Below are 22,290 nucleotides of genomic sequence, written 5' to 3' on the forward strand. Positions count from 1 at the left end.
TGTGGACGGAGAAACTCTACCTGACAGGTGAAAATGAGGGTAAAAATGTACTCACGAAAACTGCTGTCTGAACTGCTTGTGACGTACTCTACGGTCTCCTTTCCAAGGGGTTCTAGATTCTTCTGTTATCGATTGGTTGTCGCACCAATCACGTAAGGACAAGGGGCGCGATGCAGCCAATCAGAGACGTGTGTGGGCGGGCTTGAGGAGCATCCATCTGTCAGAGCCGCTGGGTGATGTTAGGGCCGCCTAGGAGTAGGAGAATCCGCTGTGGACATCACTGCTGCCCGGGATTACTCTGAATGAGTTTGCTATAAACAGCTTGACTTACATAACAGCTAGTAATTCAGTTAGTGCACTCTCAGGTAGCTGTCTCGTGTATTTCCAAAGCAAAGGACACGCTGAATTACATTTTATTTTGGAATAGACCGCCATTGTATAAATATATATATATATATTTTTTTCTTTTTCATAGGTTTCAAGTGCGGTCGTTGCGGAGCATAACTTGCAAGAGGTGCATTTAGGAGCGCTCATTATGTCAGTGGTAGGCATTGATCTGGGTTTTCAAAATTGTTACATCGCTGTTGCCAGGAGCGGTGGCATTGAAACCATTGCCAATGAATACAGTGACAGATGCACACCGTAAGTATAAATATTGACAGACATCGTCACCGTGTAATGTGGTCTGCTTGTGAGTTTGTTACGCAATGTTTGCGACTGGGGGCGCATTGGCTGAGCGGTGATGGGGTATAGAGGCCGCAGGGATGGTGGTGGTGGTGGTTATGGTGATGGTGGTAGTGATGAGGCCTGTAACTACTAGTTTATTCACCGTCACAGCAGGTTACCGTAGGTCAAAATGTCGCATGTAGTTTTCTGAAAGGACCCTCTCGTGTTACAGACAGTTGTCACGTCTCCTGACAGACACCACGGTGCTGCGCAGTGCGCCTCAAAGTTGACCGTGATAAGCAACTTCAAGAAGACAGGATGTTATTCAGGCCATGTAGCTGTTTATTATGTGACTATACTGTGTGCTCTAGAAGGAAATACATCGGTTTTGACATGACATGGCGATAGTGCGTCTCTTATGGCCCGTATACAAGCTACATCCTTGCTGTCTTGCAGGACCAGCATAGGATGTATCTTAATAATGACATACTTTTATTTATAGAGGATATAATGGGTCAGATTAATGGGACATTTCAGTTTCTACAGGGACATTTTGCATACAAATGCATTTGCTGCAGCATCCTGCAAACAGGGATCTGGAGCTGGGAAGGAGAAGGAGCATTGCACCTTTAAGTGATAAAGGATATTTTTGTGGCAAGGTGAATCCAGGGAGTGACTTGTCACTGCCAGCCAATGTGAAATGGATCCTTAAAACTCTGTGTGAAAAGAGGCATTCATCTTTGTCAGTGAACACAGTGATTTGCTGTTCGTCTCCTAATAGACAAATTAAATGGAGTTAAATGAGATTTGGAGGTGATGCTTTTTAATTATTTATTTTTTTGGCCAGGATGAGCCTACTTTTGAAGGTGAACTGTTCCGTTTCACTGCCCTAGTTTGTGGCTCTGCCTCAGACTCCCTTGTGAAATTTCCCTGATTGAAATCTGCCTCTCAGCGCTCGACATGTGATTCTGTCTGCAGCAGTCAGTCAATTACAGTTCTGCTTCGTCTGCCACATCTGTTAACAGGATTATTCCTGTTGTAGCCTTCCTAATTTGCTGATGTGTTTTTTGTCTTTCATCAAGGGCTTGTGTGTCTTTGGCCTCCAAAAACCGCATAATTGGAAATGCAGCCAAGAGTCAAGTAAGACCATCCTTTTTTCAGCAATCAGCAATTTTTCTCATGTCTGTAATAAAAGCAACATTACACATTAAAATTGCAAGAAATGTCTCTGTATTCCACTATTCATACAATTGACATAACATGTATAAAACATGTCTTTATGAAATGTGTTTTCTTACTACAGGTGATAACAAACTTCAAAAATACAGTTCATGGCTTCAAAAAGTTCCACGGCAGAGCATTTGATGACCCATTTGTTCAAGTGGAAAAACCCAAACTGCCTTACAGCTTACATAGACTGGCCAATGGAAACACTGGAATTAAGGTAAAGCACTGTACAAACTTCTAGCATGTTCTTTTTTTTACTGCTCTCTGTTTTCATGCCTTTCTCTCTGACCCCAACCATTTTCTGCTGTCACTGCACACCTTTGTTCTTTTACTTCAGCTGTGATGAATGGCCGAATTAAATGGCTTGAAGGTCCTAATTGTATCATGTTTACAGGTGCGTTATTTGGACGAGGACAAAGTGTTCACAGTCGAGCAGATCACAGGGATGCTGCTCAATAAGCTGAAGGAGACGTCAGAGAGCGCCCTGAAGAAGCCGGTGGTTGACTGTGTCATCTCTGTGAGTGATGGAAGACTGAAGATCATCAGCTGAATTCACAAAGTGGTTCAGTGACACATATTGACTTGTGGTCTGTCTTACAGGTCCCGAGTTTCTTCACAGATGCAGAAAGACGATCGGTGTTGGACGCAACTCAAATCGCAGGGCTGAACTGTTTGCGGCTAATTAATGACACCACTGCAGGTCAGGGTTCTTGGATAAATTGGTGAAAGTGAAATTTCTGGAATGGGTGTATGGGACTGAGGCGTAAGGATCCACAGCTTTTGTGTTCTTTTGCTGAGGTCATATCATAATTGTAAAATATGCAGGTGCACAGTTTAGACGGTACCTCAGCTTGGATTTACCCCACTGTTTCTTGTGAGCAGTGGCTTTGGCCTATGGGATCTACAAACAGGACCTTCCTACTCCAGAAGAGCGGCCTAGAAACGTGGTATTTGTGGACATGGGGCATTCATCATTCCAGGTCTCAATCACAGCTTTCAACAAAGGCAAACTCAAGGTTAACATTTGATCTTTTTTTCCATCTACTTCTATTGTCAACACCTGTAACTTCAAACTCTGAGCTCAGTGTCAATCTGATCTGTCAGGTCCTTGCCACAGCCTTTGACCCCTACCTTGGTGGGCGCAATTTCGACGAGGCGTTGGTGGATTACTTCTGCGAGGAGTTTAAGGGCAAGTACAAGCTCAACGTGAAGGACAATCCCAGGGCTCTGCTGCGGCTGCACCAGGAGTGCGAGAAGCTGAAGAAGCTCATGAGTGCCAACTCCTCCGACCTGCCTCTCAACATAGAGTGCTTCATGAATGACATTGACATTTCCAGCAGGATGAACAGGTATAAATGTCTTCGGTTCTTTTCCTCTTTAATGCTTGTATCACTATTGTGCAGATTTTTGCAAACTATTGTGTGGCATTGTAATTGCTATTTTTCCTTCACTTGTAACCTACAGGGGTCATTTTGAAGACATGTGCGCTCAGTATCTGATGAGAGTAGAAATGCCACTGAAAGCAGTCCTTGAACAATCAAGTACGTCGCTCAAGTTTGGTTGAATTTATCGGTGTGAGTGATATGTGAAAAACAAATCGACTTACTCTTGTGCGTGTCTTGTGGCAGAGCTCAGCCGGGATGATATCTATGCAGTGGAAATAGTTGGAGGCGCCACGAGAATCCCGGCTATCAAAGAGAGGATCTCCAAGTTTTTCTGCAAAGACATCAGTACCACACTCAATGCAGACGAAGCTGTAGCAAGAGGCTGTGCACTTCAGGTACAATTCTTCTAACACGAGCAGCTAATATTTTTGCTCTAATATACTGTACACACATAGTTCACAATATATAATGCAGTAAATGTGTGTTTATTTGTGTGATGTGTGTGCTGATTGTATGGGTGTAGTGTGCCATTTTGTCTCCAGCGTTTAAGGTGCGTGAATTCTCCATCACTGATGTGGTTCCCTTTCCCATTACACTTCGCTGGAAATCACCAACAGAGGATGGACAAGGGTAAAGACATTTCACCTTTCTTCATGAGCCATATAAGGCAGTAACACAACTTAAAACAAGACACTATACTTCTCTGTAGTCATTCTTGTACTTGTCTTCTCGTACTAAATCCAGCTGGGTCAGCCAGCCTTAAGATGCAGTATGTGCTGACTCTGTTGACTTCCCACAACCTGACTTTGCTTTTTCTTTTGCTGCATTTTTTTTTTCCACAGAGACTGTGAAGTGTTCACTAAGAATCATGCGGCTCCGTTTTCCAAAGTGATCACCTTCCACAAGAAGGAGCCCTTTGACCTTGAAGCCGTCTACAGTAACCCCCAAGATTTCTCATACCCAGACCACAGGATAGGTACTGGTTCCCATTCTGGCCTCTGAAAGTAAAAAACGCCTGTTAGTAACCCACTAATTAGTCCCCTGTAACTTCTGCCCACACAGAGGCAGAGCCACAGATTTTAGGATGTAAAACTATGAAGTTATCTGTGTTTTACCTGCTACACATGCCTGCAGCAAGAAAGGTGATTGATGCATGTCCCCTATGACTTACTGTGGCTGAGTCCCTATAGGGATCTACAACCTGTACCTGGTAATTAGGAATCAGGCACAGTTTCCCACAGATGGGTCCTGTCTGTGTGTGCACTTGTGTGCAGGGCATGCACTCTCAGGTGGATTACGAGTTTGTAATTTGCCATCACCAGCCTTCTGCCTGTCTGTTAAGGGAATATGTCGAGGTCCTGTAATCAAGGCATTTTAACAGACCACCCATTTTTGTTTCCATCTGTTACCAGGATGTTTTTCGGTACAGAATGTGGTTCCCCAGCCAGATGGAGACAGCTCTAAAGTAAAGGTCAAAGTGCGGGTCAATGTCCATGGCATCTTCAGTGTATCCAGCGCTTCTCTGATTGAGAAGCAGAAAGGAGAGGGAGAGGACATGCAAATTGACTCTGAGCCAATGGTGCAGAATGAAGGCAGAGCAGAGGATCAGGTATGGTGATTTTTGCCAAAGTTGCTTTAGTGATGGCAAAGTCAGTGTGTTGGTCCCACAGTTTGATCCACAGAGAAATATTTTCCTCCACATCTTCATATCCATGATTTCCAGACTGTTTCACTGCAATTTTAGTAAAAGCAGGTGTATGTGTCTTGAACACAAGTGGATTCAGAAGATAATTCCTTGACATTTATCTAAAGTACAGTAACTGTTTTGAATGCGTGTAAAGATATAATCCAAAAAATCCAAATACTGTATTATTTACATGCATTCTGGCTTGAATTAAATTAGCTGAATGTGTGTTGTGTCTCAGACCAAAATGCAGGTGGATCAGGAAGGCCAAAGCCAGGGGGATCAGCAAAATGAGGAAAACAGCTCCAGCACTAAGGTCAGCAAGGCTTGAATTTAGGGATGTGTTGCTATTTCTGAAGCCAATACCAGTATTCTGTATTTTCCTGTCTGAATCAGACCTTGTTAAACAAAAAAAGACACCTTTTCACTTTTTAGACATGCCTTTCTTGAGATGATTGTCCTTACAAAATTACTTTTATTTTGTTGCAGCTTCGCAAATTGGAAATTGCAAATTGGAATTACATAGAATCATACTCATTTGTCTGAAAAATAAGAAAATGGGCTGTAGAATTACAAAATATGTTATATTAGGCCTGCAGCTAAATAGTCTGGTTGGGTTTTCTGGTTTCCAAATCCAGGAGGGTGCCTCCGGGGAAAAGCAGGAACCAGCAGCAGGGGGAAGCAAGCCCAAAGTCAAGGTGAAGAGTATTGATCTGCCCATCATCGCCACCAACATTCGACAGCTTGACAGTGATGTCCTTAACAGCTTTGTGGAGCATGAGGTGAGTGTTACTGGTGTCCTTTAGAAAAGCTGAGTCATGGTCTGATTGAAATGCTGATTACCTGAGCATCAATGTATAGAGTGGAATTAAAACTATTGTGGTCTCTGATTGTTTCTCATGGTGGCTCATACTTGTTGTTGCTCTTTTTTCATTAGTACATAATATTACAAATCTATAACCTGTCATTTAATTGGTATCCTGGTGTAAAATACTACTACTCCCTGTCAGAAAGGTGCCAGTTAAACTCTGAGATCATTTTTGATGGCATAGGTTTGTTTTAATTGTATTATTTTATGTTAATTCTGAGATTGTTACCATGCCTTATATTTTGGCCCTTGCAGCGTCAGATGGTTATACAGGACAAACTGGTGAAAGAGCTGAACGATGCTAAAAATGCTGTTGAGGAGTATGTATACGATCTGCGGGACAAACTTTGTGGCATCTATGAAAAGTATATCACGGAGGAGGTAAGTGGCTCTTTCTTACATACCTTCATGATACCAGTCATAATACTTAGTTTTACTACTGGTGGACTATTAGCCATTAGCAAAGGCTAGTGTGATTAAGAAGATGTACCAAGCAAATGATCTCCTTGTTTAATGTTTGGCCTTAACTAACAGGACAGCAACCGGTTGACACTGATGCTGGAGGACACAGAGAACTGGCTGTATGAGGATGGAGAGGACCAACCAAAACAAGTCTATGAGGAGAAACTAGATGCTCTCAAGGTTTGGTTTTATTTATTGTAAGGGAATTTCTTGGATATATGTTTTTTAAATGACAGAAACTATTAACATTAACATAAACTGTGTTGTTTTCCAGAGGTTGGGTCAGCCCATTCAAGATCGGCACAGAGAGCACGAGGACAGACCGAGGGCTTTTGAGGAGCTGGGAAAGAAACTGCAGCTCTACATGAAGTTTGTGGATTCCTATAGGCAGAAGGTAAATCATTTTTATCTACTGATACTCTGCCTTGTAATAAAAAAAATATTTTAAAATTAGAAAGGTAACGGCACGTTTTAAAGATTGTTTTCTCAAAGTGTCACTGTACAAATCTGTTCCAGCTTTCTAAATATTTGTGTCATATTAATTGTGTCACACTTTCTGCAGTTACTTAGGTTTCATATATAGAAACATAAAGTTGAATTTACTGATGATTAATGTTGTAGTAATTAATGAAGTAGGGACCTATAAAATAAATTCCTGGTCTCTTGTCTCCTTCCCAGGATGAGCGATACCTACATTTGAGTGCAGAGGAAATGAGCACTGTGGAGAAGTGTGTGAATGAAAGCATGGGCTGGATGAACAGCAAGATGAATGCACAGAGCAAACTTACTATAACTCAAGACCCCACTGTTAAAGTAGCAGACATCATTGCCAAAATACAGGTATGTGACTGACTATTTAAGATGTAATTCTTTCTTCCTTTAGCAGCGATGATCCTTTTCCAACACACTCCACACTTATTACTCAACAGGAACTGGATAACGTATGTAACCCAGTGATCAGCAGGCCAAAGCCCACAGTGGAGGAGGCCCCTGAAGGGAATGACCAAAACAGCGGAGCTCATAATGGCCCAACAGCCAAGCAAGGAGCAGAAGGGAAGGGAGACGCAAAGGGAAGCCAGCAGACAAAGCCTGGCACAAAAGAGATGGAGGTGGACTGAGGTCAGCGTCTGAGAAGCAAACTCTGCAACCATCACCACGTTTACCATCACTGACCATTTAGACAGTAGAAACACCAACACATGGGACCATTTCTGAATCCTTACCAGCCTCTTTCATGCATTTGTTTTTTGTGCCCCCCCACCCCATTGGACTTTACCTCTTGAGGTTTTTGTTTTCACCCTTCCATCCTTATGTGTGACAGTGGTGTGCTTTATTCTCTCAAAGGTTTGACATACTTAATAAATGAAAGAATGATGCAATAGATTAAACTCGGATTCTGACGCAAAACTGTTTCCTCTGTACCGCACAGTGAAGTCCACTTTGTGTTTGCATTCCAAGTGTCTCAGAAACATCCAGTATCAGCAGTAAGTCCTCTCACTCATAGGAAATAGTAAGTGCTGTCCGAACAGTGGCTATTGCGGGACTATTAGTTTGTATGCAATAATACAAATTATATATATTTGTATTCAATGAGAATGAAATGATGTCCATGTTTAGAAACTGTAAATACTATTTTAGTAAATAAAAACAGCCAGCATATATATGTACATAAAGAACACATTCCTAGTGTTAACAATGGCAATGCTTGATACACCAGATCTCTTTAGTAAGTGATTGGTTGCCTCTTTCCTCTTTTGTTCTCTTGCTTCTTTCCATATTTAAGTCATGGGATTTAAAGATGGCAAAATAAATACGTTTGTCTGTGAGACAAAATTTCGTTACCCTGATATTTGATTTTCAGCAGCTGAACTTGAAAGAAATTGGCCTAATCTATGCTGTATCACATGTCTAAGTACTGGATGAGGCAGCTTAAAAAAAATGACATTCTTTGACACCCAGCTGGTAAAATTAAGCTTGAAGGCCTAATGTGTATGGACCCCAAAGTGTTCAAAATTAAATAAATTTATTAGACACTAAGAAATTAGCAATTGTGTGATTAACAACAGATAAAATGTTTAATGCAACCAGGAAATTATAAAATGATCCAATACATTAATAAAACTAAGCTTCTTTATTGTGATGATAATATGGCAATTCATCCAGTTTCTTTTAACAATATGAGAGTTTGTTGCTGGTCATTTTTATTTCATTTCATGTTTTATTTCACAGTGCCATTTTTTTTCCAGTGACTTTCATATCATGATGCCAATTTTCAAGTTTTTGTTTATCAAGACAAACATGGCAGAGCAAATTATGCGAATTTGACTAATATGATTAGAGGCGCAATATTTTGCCAAGCAATTATTTTGGTATTCCATTACTCATTAAGGTAATTTCTGATAGCAGAAATGTCAAACATTCTCTGGTTTGAGCACCTTGAACATTTTTCTGCTTTTTCATTGTATAGCATTATAAAATGATTATCTTTGGGTTTTGGACTGTGGGACACACCAAGCAATTCATAGACGTCACCTTGGACTCTGGGAACTCATGTTTTTGATTAGTTTTGTACATTTAATAAGACCAAATGATTAATATATATCGGTTAATATAATAGGTTAATCAATAAAATAATCATAAGATTAATAAATGAAAATAAGCATTAGTTACATGTCAAGTTGAAATAACATTTCATTAGAATGAGATGAGTTTCAAAATTCTATTGGACAATTTCACCACATCATGATTATATTAAAGATTTTGTCCATATGTGCTCATCTCATTACGTACTTCATGATATATTATTTACTTATTTAATTTTGAACACTTTGAGTCTCCCTATAATGAATGAGCAACCTGTTTCAAAAACTAAGCCTGCAAGCACACACCTGGGTGAATACTGTACATACAATACACAAAGCTTTAGAGATGTAAACTGAAACGTGCAAACTCACTAAACTAAGATAGGTATAAAAGTTTAAGCACACTTACATAACTGATTCAATACATAACTTATTCAATACAGATTTGTTAGTCCCTCGGGGGCCACGTGCGGAGCCCTTAAAGGGGGCGTGCCAAATCCGGATTGTTTTCATGTGACGTAGACGACGTGACGTAGGCACAGGACTAACGGGCGCATATATTCAAAATGGAAGAAATGGCAAAGTTTTGGAGGGCAACACAAGATCAACATTTATTCACCCTCTGAGAACTCCTGTACCGACGATCAATGCACCGTGCCGATCGAGGAACATTAACACAAACCTGCAAGCCGAAAATCAGACACGATGAGTGTTTCGATCGGAGATAAAATTGAGGTGAGCTCCTTTTTTAGGCTAACGCCCACAAGCTAACTTCAAACTTGTTAGCTAACTGAGTCTGGTATCCAGCGTTATATTTACGCTTGTTGTTAATGCTAGCTGTTAAATTAGCTGGTTAGCCGTGGGTTAAACGTCGTTTGTCGCTGCATAATAATATTATGTGTGCAAAGTTTAATACATTTAACTGAAATGTACTAAGCCTTTAACTACGATACGAACGCCATTTAATTAGCAACGTTAGCATTACATTGGTTTACGTTTCTTCTTGTTTGTTGTTGCATGTCTTGAAAATGGTCGTTTTTTTTTTAACTTAAGCATTTGCAAGTAGTATCAGTATCATTACTATAAGTGTTGGCCGTGTTATCAGCAGCCTGGGTGTCTGGGTGTGTAACCTTACCCCTCCTCTCTCGGGACAAACAATGTCGTTCCTCCTCAGTGCATCAGTTTGGTAAGCCAACATGCTGCTTGGAAACGGCTACAAGTGGTCCCCGTTAGCGGGAGGACAGCCGGGATAATTAAAGGTTTTGGTTGGCCATATGACGGCGTCAGGTGTTGGTGGCTTGTTTGACAGTTAACGTTTGCTGTGGGAGGATTTCTCCTATGCGAGGTCGTTAGTGGCCGGATTGTCTGTTTTATTGTACACACAGCATGTCGCAGGCTAGAGGGACGATGTTTGATCAAGTTATAGACTATTTCTTCCAAAACCTTTCTGCTGACCCCCAAACCAGCACAGATGAGGAGAAATGTTTATCTTATGCTCAGGAGTTCAGGATCGAGGTATCATGCTTTTTCTTTTTTTTTCTTTTTTTTTTTTTTAAAGATCTTGTCTGTTTTGGGGTCAAAACTGAATTATTTTCTTTCTTGCCTGAAATCGCAGTTACATTTCTCTGCAAGAGTAATTTATCATTTATAAAACTAGATGTTTATTTTTCTTTCCTCTTATGTAGGATTTTAAAGTCCTCACCCTCCTTGGCAAGGGGTCCTTTGCATGTGTTTACCGGGCAAAATCAGTGAAGACTGGTCTGGAGGTTGCTATCAAAACGGTAAGAATCCCTCACCCACCATTTATGTCTTTGTCAGTAATAAGAGGTAATTATAGCACGCTTTACCTATAACGTAGACAATCAGTAGGGACTGACAGCTGAAGTGTGAACTGGATTATTAGACCTTAGTTGCCTCCCATGGGATTCTTGTGGTCCCTTGACTCCCCACAAATGAGCTCTGAATAGCTCAGTGACTTTGAGGGAGATCTGACCTGACGGTTGGCTGCACCTTACCTGATGATCCGATGGGTGGCAGGTGTATAATTATCTCTGTTGTTCCCTGTCTGCAGATTGACAAAAAAGCAATGCACAAAGCTGGTATGGTCCAGCGTGTGACAAACGAGGTGGAGATTCACTGCCGATTGAAACATCCTTCAATACTTGAGGTACTTGTTAGCTGGAGTCAACAAATTTCATGTTACTTTTGGTTATTATTTCACTAAATAAACTCACCCTGTATTTTCTGAGGAATTGCTTTTAAGATTTTTTTTTATCTCTGTAAAAAGTACAATAAAAACAGACCTCACTCCATAATGTAACAAAGTTTTGGAGCATGAAAAAAAGTTTACATTTACAGTGTAATATGTGTTTGAGTTGAGTCTGTGTATATCAGCTTTGTGTTTTTGTTGTCATGGTTATTTATTGTTCTTTGTTCAGTGTTATTGTCACTCTTCCAGTTTTTTTAGTAGTCCCATGGTTTTTTTTGGGCTACGGCAGTACAGTATTTCAGACTCAAATCCAGTCACATATTTTCTAGATTTTGTGTCCTCTCACTTTGATGTAATAATGAATGTTGTATTACATGTCATGTCTTTAAGTTGTACAACTACTTTGAGGATAGCAACTATGTGTACTTGGTGTTGGAGATGTGCCACAATGGAGAGATGAGTCGTTACCTTAAAGAGCGGAAGATGTCTTTCTCTGAGGACGAAGGTCAGGAAAAAGAATTTTACTTAGAAGATTAATTATGAATTATATTGTAGTAAATGGTTCGTCAGTTTTGCAAACTCCCTGTTTTTAAAAATGGTTTGTTTTTGTTCCACAGCAAGACACTTCATGCATCAAATAGTGAAAGGAATGCTGTATTTACACACTCATGGCATCTTGCATCGAGACCTGACCTTGTCCAACCTTTTGCTGACCAGCAACATGAACATTAAGATAGCAGACTTTGGCCTGGCGACTCAGCTCAAACTCCCGAATGAAAAGCACTTCACCATGTGTGGAACACCCAACTACATCTCCCCGGAGGTGGCCACTCGCAGCGCTCATGGTCTGGAATCAGATGTCTGGTCACTGGGGTGCATGTTCTACGCCTTCCTGATGGGGCGCCCTCCGTTTGACACAGACACAGTCAAGCACACCTTGTCTAAAGTGGTTCTTGGGGAATATGAGATGCCAAGCCATGTTTCTCTAGAGGCTCAGGACCTGATCCATCAGCTCCTGCAGAAGGACCCTGCCCAGAGGCCCAGCCTCTCTGCAGTGCTGGATCACCCATTCATGACCCAGAGCCTGCTGGTCAGGACCAAGGAGCTGGGGATGGGGGATGAAGGATCCATGGACAGCGGCATCGCCACTATCTCCACAGCCTGCACCTCCTCCGCCTCAGCCAGCAGCAGCACCCGTCTCCAGAGGAGAACCAAGCACATGATTGGTTCTGCCCTGCCTAATCGCATGACTCCGATCCCATGTCTTCCGCGCCAACCCGTCAGCGCCTGTTTTGAGGACGAAGAGCAGTGGCAAAAGCAGGTCCTGCCAGACAGATTTCACAGAGAGGGCAGGAGCAGGGCGGCTCATGGTGGAGAGAGCGGACAGCCACATTCTCGATACCTGAGGAGGGCTCACTCTTCAGATCGCTCCGGCTCCTGTGCATCAGGTCAAGGGTCAAGTCATGAGCTGGGGAGATGCCACTCCGAGGAGACTTTGACAGGTGTAGGAAGACCAGTCTTCCCCATGTCCTCCACTCAGCACCCATTTTCAGAGCATGGGAGGCTCCCATCTCCTCCTGTCAAACAGTCAGCAAAGTAAGCAGTCTCTCTGCTCATTTTCTAATCACATTTTCACATTTAACCTGACACTAAGCAGATTTCATTTAACTGTTTTTCAGTTCTGGGTATTCATTATCAACGCAGACGGCACATCCACCAAGCCTGCAGTTTCAAGACCTGGAGGGAGTCACTAATTGGCTCAATAATGATGGTAAATTAAATGTTTGTGTTTTGATTATCTGTGCCTATGTGATAGATTTGAGTTAGCTAATTTTCAGCACCTTGACTGGGAAAGCTTTTAAATAACAAATGCCTGTGAATGATCCCTGCTTATTAGCAGATTTAACCTGAGATACAGGGACTAGTCCAGTGACCTTTTTAAACCTGAAGGGGTTTAAAAGTGATAAATGAACCTTTAAGCTCTCTGAACACAATTTAAAACCATCTGCTAAAACATTGCAAATTTTTTTTTTTCATTCTCAGGTTCTGGACAGAGGCCTGCAGACAGCAGCACACACAGCAGCAGTAGCAGCTTCCACAGCAGCAGAGGACCTTTAGGGGCTCACAATTCCTGGACAGACAAACCTGTGGGCCGAGGTGTGAATCCTCACCACAACCAGCACCACCTGCACCACCAGCTTTCCTCCAACCCTGACTCATACAGGGAGAACATACCTGGAGCAGAGTTCCAGCTTCCTCACGGCAGGGAGTTAAAGCTCTCTTCAGCCAAACCCAGCACAGATAAGGAGAAGAAAACACTCAGAGACGTAGTCCCGCCTCTGTGCGCATCCAGACTGAAGCCTATCAGACAGAAGACCAAAAATGCCGTTGTAAGATATTGTTGCTCATATTTTTCAATCATCTGTAAACGTTCACTGTGTGAACAGCTTAGGCATTTCGATAACATCTAATTTTATGTTTCTTTTTGTCTTTCATACAGGTGAGCATCCAGGACACAGGTGAAGTGTGTATGGAGTTGTTAAAATGCCACAGCGGTCAAGAGAGAGTCAAAGAAGTTCTTCGGATTTCTTGTGATGGTTCAATGGTGAGCTCACCATATGTCACTGAATATTTCTCTAAATCGTACTATACTAGATGTTACCTGTAGAGGGCAGCATAACATAATCCTACATTTTGACAAAATACAATCTGTATTTTAATAATTATTACTTATGTAAACTGTATCTTATTATTATTATTGTCTCTTGTAGGTGACGATATACCAGCCTAATGATGGAAAGGGCTTTCCTGTGCTGGACTGCCCTCCCGCTCCTCCGGAAGATATTCTCATTTGCAGCTATGAGGACCTTCCAGGTACTGTTACAGACACTTAACACCCAATAACACCAGCTAGCTGTAAAATTAGAAATTTTAATTGATGTTGGTTTTTTTGGTCATAGAAAAATACTGGAAGAAATACCAATACGCATCCAAGTTTGTGCAGCTTGTGAAATCCAAGACTCCTAAAGTGACCCTTTACACCAAGTATGCTAAGGTCATGCTGATGGAGAACTCTCCCAATGCAGACCTGGAGGTTTGCTTTTATGATGGTGAGTGAAAATGTTTGGTGGAACATGGGGGGGAACACGCACTGAGTCCGTGTTTAATGCTTCATAAACACGTTGCTTGTAGGAGCAAAGACCCACAAAACGTCAGAGCTGGTGCGAGTGGTGGAGAAGAGCGGGAAGTCGTACACGGTCAAGGGGGAGGTGGGGCTGAGCGGCCTGAGCCCAGAGAGCAGGCTGTATGTGGAGCTGTCCGATGAGGGCCACAGCATGTGTCTGTCGCTCGAGGCCGCCATCACAGCAGAGGAGCAGCGCAGCGCCAAGAACGTGCCTTTCTTCCCCATAACTATTGGCAGGTGAGAGGAGAATTCTGTCAATCATACGCTCCATGTTGCATTCTTCTTTTTTCCGTCACCTTTTGAAGGTTAATGTTTGTTTTACATGTTATTCTTCATAGGAGACCTGCCAACCCAGACTTGCCGGGCTTGTCGTCCCTGCCCTCCCACCCGTTGCCTCCTGATACAGCTTCGCCTCCTCAGCCTCCACAGATCACTCCTTCAGTAAGTGTCTCACCTTACTCTGCTGGATGGATGAACGGACGGCTCGGAGGCTTTAACAGCAAGACTAGACTGAGGTTTTTCAAAATTCTATTTTCAGATGATCTCCTACGATGGGTCTGATTTCACCACAGCCAGCCTGAGTAAGAAAAGCTCCCCGGTGCGACAGGACCTGGTACAAAGCACAGGAAAAGTGGTAAAGTCAATATTTGTGCCCAACGTTGGATGGGCATCACAGGTAATTGGTATATAAATGAACCTCATATTATATAATCAGCAAAGGAACTGCCTTTGTAATTTATAGAGTCTGTTTTTGTTTCTGTAGCTTACGAATGGAGAGGTGTGGGTGCAGTTCAACGACGGGTCTCAGCTGGTGGTTCAGGCTGGAGTTTCCTGCATCACCTACACATCTCCAGAGGGGAAGATCACCAGGTATGAAACATGCTGCACATATGTTCTGTCACTTGATGGGCTTATCAGCTTTATCATTAAGGCAGTGGGAACTGGGGTACATCTGATTATATTTCACAATGAAAATCTTTCCTAAACTGCAGTGCTTACTGGAGCCTCAACAGGATTTTAAGTTGAAAATGAGACCCACAATCAACAGTTACAAAAATAGAATCACAAGGGAAAAAAAACTTTCATACAATGTAAAATTATCTTGTGAGGTACAGTAACTAATAAAGGATTGCTGATAAATGTTTGCTGAAACTGAAAATGAAATGTCTACCTTTTTCGCAGGTATAAGGAGAACGAAAAGTTGCCAGACCACGTCAAGGAGAAGCTTCACTGTCTCTCCACCATCCTCGGGCTGTTGGCGAACCCAACAGCACATCACCTACAACCTCAGTAACATTTGCTGGTTAAAACAAACAAACAAACAAACACAGCCCAACATAACAGAGGCCTGGCAGGGAACTGAAGTAGCATTAGAAACCTTTACTGTCTTTTGTCTGGTGTTGTTGTAAATATACTTTTGTCCTTGTTTTTTTTTTTACATGTACAGAAGACTAAGATTATGAAAAGATATATTTTTATTTTAATAAGAAAACGTTTTGTATAGAGTCAATTGGCCTACTTAAAATGTTTATATTTGTCTGTCTTTTTTTTACTGTCTCCAATTCTATGAAATGTTTGATTCATAAATGCTGAAGCAATAAACATCTGGAGGCTGGGTGGAGAACTGCTGCACTTTGTTTTACAGTCTTCTCTTTGCACTTCATGGACTATGGAAACAGAATTAACACCCAAAACCACATATTATATGTGAAGAATATTTCAAAGAAATAAGAACAAAGACCATTTAGTTATAATTTATCGACTAAGAAAACAGCTGAATAAAATAGTCAGATGAGGTTTCATATGTTTATTTTCCCCTGTTGGTTTTGGCCATTTTAATTAAAAAAATGTCACAAAATTGTGGATTCCTCTCAATTACAGAACTGATACAAAACAACATACTGTACGGATGTAAGCCTAGGCATATATACACGTACTGTACAAGACACCCAAGAAGTAAACATTCAGGTGGAAGCTGGGAGTAGGATGACACTGTCTTGGTTGTGGAAATGATCAAGGATAGGATTTAACCATTTATTTCCCATTTAGAAGCACAATTAGGATTACAAGATAGGACACAGTATAGTGATGTACACAGATATCCGCCTTTCCAACCTAAACAGGAACCCGCCCTCAACTCTGCCCCTATTTGTAGGTGAGGAAACGCTTAGATCAAGGGAAAAGGATGTCAAAGTTTCCCCTGAACCTGTTGCAATGCCTTAACATTTTGAAGTCACTGTTGCTTCAGTCTACACTCAAATTGTGGGGAATTAAACCGGGACACTAACTGTGTTATCTCACAATATGGTGTGTCTAGTGAAAAATCTATTTCCAGAATGCCACTGGTGTTCTTTTTGTCCCAGAGAGATGCTGGTGAGATGGCTGTAGTGACGCGATTATTTCCGAAGACAAAGCGAGAAGACGGTCGGTTCTCTCGGACGCTGATGGGAAAGAAATAAAACAGCTTGGAGGAGCTCTCTGGGACAAGAGAAGAAGAAGAAGAAGAAGCAGGCTCGGGGGGAATGCAATAATCTGTATGCGCTGCAGGTTGGTGCTCGCTCCCACTAGATGCTAGAGGGAGACAACAGCATCAACCACGAGCTCCTCTGTCCCTTTGACAACCAGATCCAGCATTTTACTATTCTTCTAGTAAATGATCACTGTTTGTTCAAAAACATCACGTGCTTTCATTTCATTTATATAAAACATTTTTTCCCCATAAAATCTCAATAAAATAAAGTTGCTCTTAGTAGATGTAAGGACAAACGATATTAACAAAATTGAAGTTAAAAAAAAAAAAAAAAAAAATCTCACAGTGAACACTGGGAACAAGAGCTGGACCTCCTCCCACCACTTCCCCTCCAAATGATTTTTAACGTGACACAAAATACAGCAGCTGGAACAGACGACGGGTCGGAGTATTAAGCTCGAAGCAAACAAACCAACTGGACTGAGAGATTCATTAAACTGCATTTTGTAAGAAGTGCTGTTAGAGTGTAATCAAATCGAGACAACAAAGCTGAACAAATGCCTCAATTATTTCAAAGATGGTAGCAAAAAAGATAACACCCAATTTAGGTGAGAATTCAAACACACATTTTAACTTACTTTTAGTGGAATAATTACTTTTCCAATTAACAATTCAATGAAAAGTGACAGCAGCCCCAAGTCCGTTCTGATAGGTCAAGTAAGCCTCAGGTGAGTAGTTTGCTCACATTACAGATAAAAAAAAAAACATAGCACTGAAGACATGTGGAGAGTCTGCTTAAGGAGACTGCAAAACCATGAAGTGATGTGAGAAATCTCACAAGATCCCACTGGAATTCGGAAGAAATCATGGAATTCTCTGAAAACGTCCACAAAACACAAAGAGGAATGTGATCCTTGTCTTCCTGCAACTGGGGCGACTCACAACTGGGACTCAAAACAAGTGTGGTTTGTTTGTTGAACACCCAACAACATCCGGGATCTGACGTACAGTAAAACACTCAAAGACCTATAAACATTGGTGCAACAACAATCATTTAAAAAGGGAAAAAAAAAAAAAAAAGAACGACAACAAAAACTTGGTCACGCGTTAATGGAGATTCACTTTTCGTCTTTTTAAACCTTTGGAAAATCTTGTGTTTTCTGAAGGCGTCCTCCCTACACTTAAAGTGAATTTGATGGCACTCACTGAAAGGTAAACGGCTTACCCGTTTGTATAATCTAACCCAAAACTACCTCACGTTCATTCATGTTCGGACTCAGTGTGTCCTCTGCCGTCGGTTGGCCACAGTAACATAGCAGCCCAGGATCTGTGGGGTAGTGTTCAAATGCCCAGTCACCTCTTCTCCCCACCGCCCTCCCTCACTTTGTGCCGAGGAGTCAGTGGTATTGACCAGAATAAAAACACACATCACTGGCACGGTCCGTCGCAATGTAAGCGTACCTGTGTATGTATGTGTGCGTGTGTGTGTGTGAGATTCAAGGGATCAAACATTGCACATTTAGTGGCACATCTTTCTCCAGTCCTGATTCGGCCGTTCCCGTTAGCTACCTCATCTGGACCCTTTCATTACAGACAACTCACACGAGAGAGAAAAATAAAATCAGCTATTAGGCAAAAAAGTTCCCAAAAGTTCACATTACAGTACTGTTAAGTCTCATTAGACAAAACGAAAAATACAAAAAGGCAGAGAGAAAAAAGCTTACACCCAATCACCATCATTTTCAATAACTATATAGGAAAAGGTTTGTTTTTTGATTAGATATATTATCATCATTAACATCATAATTATTATGATTATTATTCATTATTATTGTCACCATTGTCATCCGTTTTTTTTTTTTGTTCAGGGATCAAACGGAGTCAGGGGGGCGGGGGCTGGGAATCAGTCACTGGGAGGAAGCCTTGGTGGCTATCGTGGAGACACAGTGCTGCTGGAAGTTGGGGGACATGGCCGAGTTGCAGCCCAGTCTCTGACGTGGGCCCTTCAGGCCTCCGTCGCTCTCTACGATCCAGGGGCTGCCGCTGGCATCTTTGCCCAGCATGCTGCAGCAGCCTGGGGCCGGCGGGACGGCGTTAGGTACCGTGGTGCTCACCGGCAGGCCTTTGGGCTGCTCGGTGCCGGGGGCAAAGTCGGGGTTGTGGCTCTGAAGCACGCTGCTGATGTGGTTCAGGAGGTCATTGAAAAACTCGGGGACGCCCTCATAACCTGGAAACATTTATATTTAGACAAGAGCTCTGCTACTGACTACACAGCATACTGGATGAAGAGTATTCCACTAACAGTTCACATGGGTTGCTTATAGAACTTCATATCCTGTTTACGAGTTATGAAACACAGCCTGATTAATGAGCGAGGATGTCTCCCCTCCACCACACAGTATGTTAACAATATCAGAGTTTATGTCCAGTTATCAACCCTGGACCTCCGGTTAAATTATTATGGGTCCAGTATTCCAGGTCTTCATGTCGTACAATGGCAAAAGTTTTTGGGGTTAATATTAATAGAAAATGGGGATATTGGCAGACGACTGCTCTCTGTGTTAACACAGCGACTGAGACCTGGTGCATGTTTTGAGCAGAGAGAGGAAACGGTTTGGGATTACTGAGGCATTTACTTTAAAACAACTGGTTGCATAAAAAAAAAAAAACAACATCTGTGTGACTCTTTTCATGCGACTCGTTTCCACGAAGAGTGACACCTGACAAAGGAGTCACCGTGGACAGACGTCTCTGTCAGAACTGAAACATTTATTCCACCTAGTGTTCAGTTAATACGAACAAAATGACTTCAAGTCAAATACAAACCACCCCTGTGGAAGAGATGCTTCACCTACCAGGGAATGCATTGATGTCAATGACGGCATGTTGGCCTGTTTGGTTGTTGATGATGACGTCGATGCCAAACAGGGACACGCCCAGCGCCTCCCGCAAGGACCTGGACAGCTCTCTGATGACATCATCACTGGGTGGCTGAGACACTCCCTCTACGTTCTCTCTCTGAGATAAAGACGGAAAAAAAAAATCAGCAAACAAACTCGTTCTAAAAATCTCGTGGGATTACAGCCGCTGACATTTTTTGGACGTACCGAGGTCAAGTCTGAGGACGACTCTGGCTTGGAGACATTGTGGCTGTTGAAGAAAATGGCTTTCCTGTCTGAAAAGGAGACAGAGCAAAAATAAAAAAAGTTAAGCAGGTTTTTACAGCTATGTTGCATTCACACCATCTCCCAACAGTCATCTGTTTATAGTTCCTGTCTGAGGCACTAGGTGGCAGCAAAGCTCAACAGGTTGCTCAGAGCAGCCAGGCCTAAATTAATGTCTTTATTTAGTGATTTCAGCACCTGCCGTAAAGAAACAGAAACCTAAAACTAAACCACCCTAGTGTGAAGTCTCTGAACCTTTACACCTTTCATCCATAACTGTATCTATAACAACATATAACCTGTTTGCCTCAGGCGAGGGTTTTTCTCTGAGGCAGTCATAAATGTGACAGGATTTATTGCCCTCTTTTTTTTCTTTGTTATCATTGTAATGATTAACATTAGAGAGTGTGAGAGGGAAGAAAGGGGGACGGGTGGGGGAGTGGAGGGAACAAGTAAATTCCATCACTGTCCAAATAAATATGCCCCCTCGGCTCGTAGAGGGTCGTGGTAATGAAGTGTTAGGCAGACGGGGGCCTTTCATTCCCCGGCTGGATGAACAAAACGTCAATTTAACTCTGACTGCAGCAGGAGAAGAAAGGCTGGATGGGACAGAACCTCTCTCACACCTTTATTTTTAAGTTCTTTCCAAACACTAAACCCTACCTCTCTCTGTCGTCATACCTCCCCTCGTTCATCCACACTTTTCCCCCTCTTTGTGGATACAAGTTAGAATGTAGAGCTTCGGGGTGCAGAGCACAATGATCTGAACGCTGTGAAATGTAACGCTGTGTTTTTTTTTTCTTTTTTTAGCTTTGTGTGTTTGACAGGGGCCGATGCTTTTCTGCCGTGCCGCTCAGCATTCCAGGCTGAAAGCAACTGTTCTCTCTCGCACTGTTACACAAAGCAGACTACTACACTGGTGATTGAGGCTGCTTTGCATGAGGGCCTCTACTGTATCACATGCAAATGCTGGAGTCATTTGTATCGGGCAGGGGACAACCCTGTATTCAAAGTCACATCGCGGGTGAAGCTCCTGACATGTTTATGGAGAAAAAAAAAAAAACGCCGCTCCTCTTGTTTATTTTCAACAGCATGTACCAACAGGGCAAAACTCAACCACACTCTGCTGCGCCCCTTAAAAGGGTGAATAGGTCCAATCACAGGGACTATAAAGCCATTTTATGAGATCTTTTATTGGGTAATTTGGAGAAGCCGAGCAACTTGTGCAGTCTGGCCAGTGTGGCTGTTAGCAGCCCTTGGACTTCCGCGCCTGTCTCTTTCCCCCGCCTGCTTGTCTCCCTGTCTCCTCACCTGCTGGTCCAGCAGGGAAGTTCTTCAGTGAGGGTCTCTCCACCACAGTGTAGGAGTCTCCCACCACAAACACCTTGTAGAGCACTGCGTTGTGGTTGATGAAGCTCTGGATCACGCACGGAGGCTTCACGTCCTTCAGGTCCTCTTCGCTGAAGATAATGGCCATCTGTGGACACGAAGACACAAAGCAAATGGAAAGAAAAAATAAAAAATTGAGCCACAAGTGTAGTTAAACCATAACTTCAATTCAATGCAGTGAGTGTGGAAGAATGAGGACTATTTGGCGAGCCTGAAGGGGGTATTGATTTCAGCTGACACAAGAGATAGATGAGGTACAAGACTTTATCTGATTTTGTTGTTTGAACTCGAGTTAAATGACAAACCCCGGGCAGGACAGGGGTGTTACTGCTTACACTAAGCAAACTGTGGAGGGTGTGAGTGACCTCTGAGCCCTGTGGCCTCTTACCTCGTGGGAGTTGGTGCCGTGAGCCACCCGTGTTTTGCAAACTGAGGAAGAAATAAAGGCGAGGAAAAGCAAACAGAGAGTTAACAAGGTGACCTAACTTGATGACATCCTGTAAAGCATGAGTCCGAAACCATCTGTAGGCACTCCTCAAGATCTATAACATGATTGAGGCAGAGGCAGATACATACTGAAGGGGAATGTGAGTCCTTGCCTCCTGATCTGCTCCAGCACATCTGGGCTGCACTCAGTGTTCAGGACCATGAATGGAGGAGAGCAAATCCTCTCATCTAATAAAAAGAGAAGTAAAAGAACAAAGGAGGAGATTGTTGAGTTAAGAGACAGAGAGAAAAGACCTCAAAGAAGTTATTAAAGTGTGGCCTCGTAGGAAACATTACTCTAGGGCTGCAATTATTTGTTTGTCTAGTATACAAAACTGAATCTCTGATTTGGTTTAACGATCACTGCTGGTTTTTCAGCATTTATTCCATTTGTAGTTCACTGTCAGTCTTTGCTGCTCTCTGTTAAACAGCTCTGGTAGATAGTGAGTTCACGTTAATACACACTGTCTCACCTGTTCAAAATGCCTAAAGCAACATGAACAGGCTTTTTTTT

At 42.3% G+C, this 22,290-nt stretch overlaps 3 protein-coding genes across 4 annotated transcripts in view; 2 read left to right on the top strand and 1 right to left on the bottom strand.

The window, feature by feature from the left end:
- The first annotated feature begins 535 nt into the window (after nt 1-535).
- Nucleotides 536-7,410, top strand: hspa4l (heat shock protein 4 like). 2 transcript variants are annotated; one of them, XM_041061152.1, is made up of 19 exons: nt 536-642; nt 1,749-1,806; nt 1,970-2,110; nt 2,288-2,410; nt 2,494-2,593; nt 2,776-2,909; nt 2,998-3,242; nt 3,358-3,434; nt 3,522-3,673; nt 3,802-3,908; nt 4,121-4,254; nt 4,691-4,887; nt 5,204-5,278; nt 5,601-5,744; nt 6,086-6,211; nt 6,365-6,472; nt 6,567-6,686; nt 6,971-7,132; nt 7,222-7,410. In XM_041061152.1, exons 1-19 carry the CDS (start codon nt 536-538, stop codon nt 7,408-7,410), a joined length of 2,499 nt encoding a protein of 832 aa, XP_040917086.1. The 2 variants fall into 2 exon arrangements, with proteins under 2 accessions (XP_040917086.1, XP_040917087.1); XM_041061153.1 differs by having other exon boundaries at nt 5,604-5,744.
- A 2,023-nt stretch (nt 7,411-9,433) lies between these two features.
- plk4 (polo-like kinase 4 (Drosophila)) lies at nt 9,434-15,883 on the top strand. Its single transcript, XM_041061151.1, has 15 exons — nt 9,434-9,609; nt 10,560-10,655; nt 10,946-11,041; nt 11,474-11,588; nt 11,701-12,679; nt 12,763-12,854; nt 13,127-13,473; nt 13,584-13,688; nt 13,855-13,957; nt 14,044-14,193; nt 14,276-14,504; nt 14,606-14,708; nt 14,806-14,943; nt 15,031-15,137; nt 15,450-15,883. The coding sequence occupies exons 1-15, from the start codon at nt 9,580-9,582 to the stop codon at nt 15,559-15,561; spliced, it is 2,802 nt and encodes a 933-aa protein (XP_040917085.1). The 5' UTR covers nt 9,434-9,579; the 3' UTR covers nt 15,562-15,883.
- A 176-nt stretch (nt 15,884-16,059) lies between these two features.
- itpk1b (inositol-tetrakisphosphate 1-kinase b) overlaps nt 16,060-22,290 on the bottom strand; it is a 29,509-nt gene continuing 23,278 nt past the window's right edge. The window contains exons 6-11 of the mRNA XM_041061088.1: nt 21,867-21,965; nt 21,679-21,719; nt 21,213-21,378; nt 19,845-19,912; nt 19,593-19,755; nt 16,060-18,964 (exon numbers count right to left, since the gene is read on the bottom strand). Coding sequence (XP_040917022.1) covers nt 18,645-18,964; nt 19,593-19,755; nt 19,845-19,912; nt 21,213-21,378; nt 21,679-21,719; nt 21,867-21,965 — 857 coding nt within the window. The 3' untranslated portion in view covers nt 16,060-18,644. The remainder of the gene's footprint in view (nt 18,965-19,592; nt 19,756-19,844; nt 19,913-21,212; nt 21,379-21,678; nt 21,720-21,866; nt 21,966-22,290) is intronic.

The sequence above is a fragment of the Toxotes jaculatrix genome, chromosome 17, assembly GCF_017976425.1.
Source record: "Toxotes jaculatrix isolate fToxJac2 chromosome 17, fToxJac2.pri, whole genome shotgun sequence".
In the NCBI taxonomy this organism is placed as follows: domain Eukaryota; kingdom Metazoa; phylum Chordata; class Actinopteri; family Toxotidae; genus Toxotes; species Toxotes jaculatrix.

Bases quoted from the DNA above. Each gene is read 5' to 3' on its own strand.
- hspa4l (XM_041061152.1), top strand. From the start codon at position 536: ATGTCAGTGGTAGGCATTGATCTGGGTTTTCAAAATTGTTACATCGCT. The intron at 3,674-3,801 runs GTACAATTCTTC...GTATGGGTGTAG, and splicing joins CAAGAGGCTGTGCACTTCAG to TGTGCCATTTTGTCTCCAGC. The intron at 5,279-5,600 runs GTCAGCAAGGCT...TTCCAAATCCAG, and splicing joins AAAACAGCTCCAGCACTAAG to GAGGGTGCCTCCGGGGAAAA.
- plk4 (XM_041061151.1), top strand. From the start codon at position 9,580: ATGAGTGTTTCGATCGGAGATAAAATTGAG. The intron at 12,855-13,126 runs GTAAATTAAATG...TTTCATTCTCAG, and splicing joins TAATTGGCTCAATAATGATG to GTTCTGGACAGAGGCCTGCA. The intron at 14,944-15,030 runs GTAATTGGTATA...TTGTTTCTGTAG, and splicing joins ACGTTGGATGGGCATCACAG to CTTACGAATGGAGAGGTGTG.